At 36.5% G+C, this 7,354-nt stretch overlaps 1 protein-coding gene across 3 annotated transcripts; it reads left to right on the top strand.

The window, feature by feature from the left end:
• The first annotated feature begins 2,487 nt into the window (after positions 1–2,487).
• Positions 2,488–6,549, top strand: LOC107891860 (eukaryotic translation initiation factor 2 subunit gamma). Of its 3 annotated transcripts, none has more exons than XM_016816785.2 (9): positions 2,488–2,626; positions 3,289–3,431; positions 3,580–3,641; positions 3,810–3,922; positions 4,424–4,526; positions 4,704–4,931; positions 5,020–5,238; positions 5,470–5,730; positions 5,977–6,549. In XM_016816785.2, the coding sequence occupies exons 2-9, from the start codon at positions 3,326–3,328 to the stop codon at positions 6,277–6,279; spliced, it is 1,395 nt and encodes a 464-aa protein (XP_016672274.1). In that variant the 5' UTR covers positions 2,488–2,626; positions 3,289–3,325; the 3' UTR covers positions 6,280–6,549. The 3 variants fall into 3 exon arrangements, with proteins under 3 accessions (XP_016672274.1, XP_016672271.1, XP_016672273.1); XM_016816782.2 differs by having other exon boundaries at positions 2,494–2,671; XM_016816784.2 differs by having other exon boundaries at positions 2,543–3,155.
• Positions 6,550–7,354: the final 805 nt, after the last annotated feature.

Here is a 7,354-nt window from a genome sequence, read left to right on the forward strand (position 1 = left end):
AGCTACTAGTTGTAATGGGGCAGTGTATTCAAAATTAGAATGTGCAAAAGGTTGCTTGCGTCCCTTTCCTAAATGACAGGCAATACAACAAACAGTATGTTTATTTTCAGCAACTGAAATATTACATTGAGTCAACGCTTTTTAAGCATGGCACTACAAGGATGCCCTAGTCTATAATGCTAAACATCAAGAGGAACCATAGTGCTGGCAGTTAAATAGTGAGCAGAGTTCATCTTTGATTCAGAAGCATTCGAGTGCAGCTTGTATAACCCGTCACTTACAGAACCAGCAAGAAGAACCTTTCTCGTCTGTAGATCACGTACTTGGCACTATGTGGGATAAAACTCAAACATCACATTATTATCCTTGGTAAATTTGGAAACAGAAAGCAAATTTTTTGTTATGTCAGGAACATGCAGCAACGACTTCATAAGCAAAGGTCGTGATCGAGTAATTAAAGATGACTGACCCATTGACATAACAGGAAGAGCGGATCCATTACCCACATAAACTTTACCTGGACCATTGTACGGTAGAGTTTCACTGATTGATGCCCCTGAATTGGTCAGATGATGAGTGGCTCCAGAGTCAGGGTACCAGGCATTATCTGCCACTGTTCCAGGAGTTGTAAGAAATGCCTGAGACTGTAGAGTTGGAGGAGATGCAGAGACCTGAGACACGTTACCATGCTGTGGAGAGGCAGGAAGAAACGGATTAGACCAGTTAGGAATTTGAGTAGGTGGACAATACCAACCTGGGGGACCATTCGGATTCACTACAGGTGTAGGAGCAACCCAAGATGGAGTCGGATAGCCTGCTCCAAGCATACTGAGATTTGCTTGAGGGGTTGGAGGAGGTCTGTAACCTATACTTTTATATGACGCATCAAAATGATGGTAACACCGGTCAACAAGATGACCGGACTTCCCACACAACTGACATTGCAATCTTGACCCATACGAACGACCACGCCCACGTCCACGGTTATTAGGAGAAGGTCGATAGTCTGGTGTGGATACATTCTCATTCACAATATTTGGAACCTGACTAGATACTAAATTTGCCGAACTAGGAACCTCGCATACGATAACTTGCTGTCGTGTCTCAGCATCAAGAAGAATAGTTGTAACTCCTTGAACCGTATATAGAACCTGACTGGAGGTAACGATCGCGATAACAGACTCATACTCAGGTGGCAAGCCATTAAGAATAGCAGTGATGTGCTCATGATCACTAATAATTTCCCCACAGCTCGCAAGACTATCGCAATAGTTATTGATTTTCACAAGAAAATCTTTCATAGAGAGATCTCCTTTCCTTTGTGCATGTAAAACTCTCCTTTACGACATCAACCTAGATGTTGTCTTGCTGCCATACAAAGTAACAATGGCATTCCAGATTTGAGCACTGGAATCCATACCAATAAGATGTGGCAATACACCCGGGCTTACAGAAGATAACAGCCAGGAGGCTAGAGCACAGTCTTGTTGCTCAAACCTGACAAACTCCGGATTCTCCTGAGGAACCCCATTTTGATCCACAACCTGTTGAGGCGGAGCAGTCGTGCTCAAGGTAAGAAAATACTGTAGACGATGGGTTTTGAGCGCCAAAAGAATCTGTTGACGCCATAGCAAATAGTTATTATCATCAAGCAATACACTGATCTTCTTGGTTGCAAAGAAACGACTATCAACAATTCCATTAGCAAGATTGGATGCCATTGCATGAGCAGCGGATTGTACAGCAGACGGACTGGAAGACAGGTCCATCAAACACAGAAAAAAAAAACAAAAAACTACAAGAAGTAATAAACCTCTGATACCATGTTAAGATATAACATGAACTAATCTTCTTTATTATAAACCTTGAAAACTTCAGTACAGTATTGGTGTTTATTTATAGAATAAGAAGATTAACTGCTCTAACTAATTTTAACAACCGACGTAGTAGTTTGGTCATTAACTAACTAGTTAACTGATTATAGTTGTAACATTATTTACAAAGACATAGGAAAAAATATTATAATCAATTATTTTTTTATTTTCTATAATTTAATCGAACAAAAATTGTAAATATTCATTTATTTTGATTCTTTTTCTAATTTTATCTATTCAAATAAAATAAACATATATAATATCATTTTTTAACCTTCATTTATTTCCTTTCCTTTCTTTCTTTTTAATAAATATTTTTCCAAATATAGAGTAAGGAAATGATATTTAATTTTTGGGAGATTTTTTGAGTAAAAAATTATCACGTGTCACATAATGATTAAGAGATTTTTTATTGGTTGGGATAATTGAGTAATGGAGTATAATTTAGGTATCACTTTAGGTAATGAAATATATTTTAGGTACTACTTGTGACAAAAAAAAGGGTTTAGGTACTAATTTGAGAAAAACAATATAGTTTAGGTATCATTTTATAGTTTAAACCATTTAAAATTATAATAATTGATTAAGAAGGTGTTTCCCAACCCAGAAAAAAAGCCCAAATCCAACCCAAAGAATACTGGATCTTTGATTCGATTGACAAAAGAAAGCACCATTGTTAAAAAGCTTAGTTTTTTAGGCTTAAATCTCACCATCCCCAGCGACTGAAAAAGGCTGCGTTCTTCTTTCTTCAGGCAAACTAATCAAATCAGTCTCAAGCAACTCTTTCTTTTAATTAGGTTCCTTTGATTGTTTCCTGCTTCTTCTCGTATTTTTTTTGAGTTTTAATATTTATTTTTTGTTGCTGTGAGCTGTTTTTGCTTGCCTGTTCTTCAAATTTTTTTGTTGGCTTTCTCATTTTTCCTTTTTTTTTGTTATATTTCTGGATAAGTTATGCTTATTTTGAGTTTGAAGATCGATGCTTAAGGATTTGAAATTTTGAGCTAGGGGGTTTATTGGATTTAGGGTTTTGGGATAGGAATTAGGAACTTAATTAATCCGGGTTTATTGGGTATAGGGTTTTTGGGCAGTGAATTCAGAACGTAATGAATCACAGTTCTATTCGTTTCCAGAATTGTACTTATCTGTATCCAACATTTCCTCACTTTCATTTGAGGCTCAGAATTAAGATTAAAAGCTTCATCGAGTAAAGGCCCTTCGACCGAACTCCGCTTCATATTGTGTTTGTGCTTTGTAGGTTGTAGGAAAACTGAACTTTTTAAGGTTTTTGTTCTGTAACATTGGATTTTGATTTGATTTCTTAGGATTGCTTAATTGCTAGATTCCAATATTTGTCTATTCCTTTTCTTCTACATTAAGTGAAATGATTTGTTTTCGGGATATGTTCTGTTTACAGTTCATATTGAAGCAGAAAGACAAAGGGAGCAGTGAAAATGTCGAAAAAAGGTTTGATGGAGCAAGACTTAAGTAAACTGGATGTAACTAAGTTGCATCCACTGTCTCCTGAAGTCATATCTCGCCAGGCTACTATAAATATTGGTAATGCTTTAACTCCATTGTTATCGAACTAGTTGTAGCATGTATCATTACGGTGCCAATAGTTATGGACTTATGGTTATTATGACTCCTAGTTGTTATGCTAGGGACTTTATTTATCAATCTTTTGATTCGGATTTCAATTTATCAGGCACCATAGGGCATGTCGCACATGGGAAGTCAACAGTTGTGAAAGCAATATCTGGGGTTCAGGTGAGTTCAGTTACTTTTAACGAGTGATATTGAACTAGGATATGATATACCTTTATAGAGTTCACTTAATATTTTTGCCTTTTTGAACAGTGACTACAATAACCTTGAATTTTGGAGTCTAGTAAATTTAAATCATTTTGTTTTCTATGCTTTGTGCCTTTTCTGCAGACTGTTCGTTTCAAGAATGAGTTGGAGAGAAATATTACTATCAAGCTTGGATATGCAAATGCAAAGATATACAAATGTGAAGATGAGCGATGCCCTCGTCCTATGCGCTACAAGTATGTTGATATCTAGCAATTGTTTTCTTAGCCAAGTTAATGCAGTGTTTAAAAAGTTGGACAAGACCAGCCTGTTGAATCAGTCGAACTGGTGGCCCATCTGGTCCGTGGCATATATCATTAAACTGCTTTGTTTTCTAACTGGCTAAAAACGGCAAAAAAGAGAAAAAAGAAGAAGAAAACTTTAAAAATCGCAAAAAACTGATTTTAAACTTTTTTAAAAATAATTTCTTAATGAAGTTTTTATTTTTATTTTTATATGTGAATGGATTTTGCCCTTTAACCTCTTTAATTAATGTGAAAGTTTGTACCATTCAACCAAAAACCTATTTTTATTTAATATTTTTACATTTTATACTTCTTTAATATTATTTTCTTTTTGCTACAACCAAACCAAATCAACTGGTAACTGGAGGCCGCATTGGTTTGATCTCCAGCTGGTTTTTTAAATACTGATTTAATGAGTAGTAATAACACCTGCAATTGTTATCTTTTCTGTAGGGCATATGGAAGTGGAAAGGAGGATAGTCCTCTTTGTGATGTGCCCGGCTTTGAAAACTGTAGGATGAAGTTGCTGAGACATGTATCTTTTGTAGATTGCCCAGTAAGGTCCTAAGTGCTACACTTTAGGGATAGTTTTAAGTTTTCTAATTCTCTTGTTTGATATGTCACTCTTGTTGCAGTTCTATAAAAGGGATTTAAGCGTATTTCTCTTGAGATTTATACAAATCTTTTATTTTGTCGTATGTGGATTTATTTTTATCTTCAAATTTTCCATCAGGGTCATGATATTCTCATGGCTACTATGCTTAATGGAGCAGCAATCATGGATGGTGCATTACTTCTTATAGCTGCCAATGAAAGCTGTCCGCAACCTCAAACTTCTGAGCATCTGGCTGCTGTTGAAATTATGCGACTCCAGCATATTATAATTCTTCAAAACAAGGTTGATCTTATTCAAGAGAATGTAGCCATCAATCAGCATGAAGCAATTCAGAAATTTATTCAGGTTAATCGCTTTTCTTTTCATTGAAAACAGATGGATATTTAATTATTGATTTTCTTCTGAATCTTTTGCTCAAAATAATTCATTGCAGGGTACAGTTGCTGATGGTGCACCAGTGGTGCCAATCTCTGCACAACTAAAATATAATATTGATGTTGTGTGCGAGTACATTGTGAAGAAGATCCCTATTCCTGAGAGAAACTTTGTCTCACCCCCTAACATGATTGTAATCCGATCATTTGATGTCAATAAGCCAGGGTTTGAGGTTGATGAGATTAAAGGTGGTGTTGCTGGTGGAAGTATACTCAGGGTATGTATTTCTTTGGAATGTAGTTTTCAGTCTTTATTTGGAGATGAATGGTACGATTGATGCACATTTTGATTTGCCACACCGAGTCCTTTCCATATTTTTTTCTTGTTTCATTCTTGCCCACATCGACTTCTACCAAAATGATGCTAGAGTGAATTTAGATTGAGCTTCGGTAGCTTTGGTTTTGTATTCATGAGTCATGACTATTTTGTTAATACTTGTTTATTTCAGGGTGTTTTGAAGGTGAACCAATTTATTGAAGTTCGTCCTGGGATTGTTGTTAAGGATGAAAGCGGAAACATCAAATGCACACCCATATATTCGAGAATAGTCTCATTGTATGCTGAACAAAATGAGCTACAGTATGCCGTTCCGGGAGGTCTAATTGGTGTTGGAACAACAATGGACCCGACTTTAACTCGTGCAGATAGGTTGGTGGGTCAAGTTCTTGGAGAGGTCGGGTCACTCCCAGAAGTTTATGTTGAGCTCGAGGTATATGCTAAGTTTTTTTAGCAATATATTACCTGAACTTTCATTTTTCTTAATGATATATAGGGTTATGGCTCTCCAAATGTATAAAAGAGCTATAAAAAAAATGAACATACTTGAATCAGACACAAACTCGAGTCTGGCCCTTACATCCGAGTCCAAGTATTGTAGGTTGTTACATCAGAAAAACTATGAAAAATGCTAACTGCTGGCATCTTCTTGCTCGGTGCATCTTTTCTTTTTATGTAGGTAAATTTCTTCCTTCTCCGAAGGCTTCTTGGTGTTAGGACAAAGGGTTCGGAGAGGCAAGGAAAAGTGTCAAAGTTGGCCAAGGGAGAGATCCTAATGTTGAATATTGGGTCTATGTCGACCGGTGCTCGAGTCATAGCTGTAAAGAATGATTTGGCAAAGCTGCAACTCACATCCCCTGTATGCACCAGCAAGGGAGAGAAAATTGCACTTAGTCGGCGTGTTGAGAAGCATTGGCGTCTAATTGGATGGGGCCAAATCCAAGCTGGAACAACCCTTGAAGTCCCACCCTGCCCTCTGTAATAACCGATAAACAGGTAAACAGAAAGTAAAAACATCGATAAGAAAAAAAAAGCCGGAAGAGTCTATTTTTGTTTTTTTGTTGAAAATGTGGGAAGGTAGACAATATCTTGGTACTATTTTTGTAAGGTGGAGAAGAAAACATTGTTTGATAGAAACTTCATTGTTCCTTGCATTACATTGAGTCTCCTAAACTATGCTGAAAACATGGAACATTTTCTAGGATATTTGATACTGTATTCTTTGTCTTTGGATAAAAATCTTTTACTCCGACCTTTTATTTTTTTGTCGATGAACTCACATTGGGGTGCATGAAATTAGATAAAATATTGATTGAATTTTGTCATTTGGGGCTTGGAATATTATCAAATTACAAAACCCAATGTATATATTGAGACTATTTGTGTTGATAATAACCTAGAATTGTTGCCTGCTTAGCCTGGATAGGTTCAATTCAATTCTTTTTATTTCCGTATAACTTTTTTTAACATTTCAATTTCTTGAAGCTGATATATGCTGGAACTTATGAAACGGCCAAAAATGGCGAAATTAGGAGAAATAAGAATGAGAGAGAAGAAAAAGAAGAGAGGAGAATAAAATCGAAGTATTTTAGTAGCTGCTTCCCTGGCCTGCAGAGGCGTATTTACCTTTGTCACTAAAGATATACTAGCCAAATACGGAAGATGTGTTGGTGGTTATTGGCCATACTCGGCTTATGGCAACCAACTATACCAGTCTTTTGGCCTATCATCAGTCATGCATCTCAATTAAGATTCTAAACATCTATTCACAGCTTCAGTCTGGCCATCCGATTCAGGATGATGGGCAGTGTATTGTTTAAGGGCAACTCCCAACTTCTTGAAAAGCTCTCTTCAAAATTGCTCATGAACATTTTATCTCGATCTGAAATTATGCTCTCTGGAAGTCAATGTAACTGACAAATCTTATTGAATAACTCTTAGGCCACTTGTAGTTAAAGGATGTGAAAATCCCACAAAATGGGCATATTTGGCGAGTCAGTTCACAACTACCAGTATAGTATCTTTACTCCCTGATCTTGGCAAACCTTCAAGGAAAT

This window comes from Gossypium hirsutum, chromosome D09, assembly GCF_007990345.1.
Source record: "Gossypium hirsutum isolate 1008001.06 chromosome D09, Gossypium_hirsutum_v2.1, whole genome shotgun sequence".
NCBI classification, from domain to species: domain Eukaryota; kingdom Viridiplantae; phylum Streptophyta; class Magnoliopsida; order Malvales; family Malvaceae; genus Gossypium; species Gossypium hirsutum.

Excerpts from the sequence above, each read along its gene's own strand:
- LOC107891860 (XM_016816785.2), top strand. The coding sequence starts at position 3,326 with ATGTCGAAAAAAGGTTTGATGGAGCAAGACTTAAGTAAACTGGATGTA. Across the intron at positions 3,432-3,579 it reads CCAGGCTACTATAAATATTG|GCACCATAGGGCATGTCGCA; the intron begins GTAATGCTTTAA and ends TCAATTTATCAG. Across the intron at positions 3,642-3,809 it reads AAGCAATATCTGGGGTTCAG|ACTGTTCGTTTCAAGAATGA; the intron begins GTGAGTTCAGTT and ends CCTTTTCTGCAG.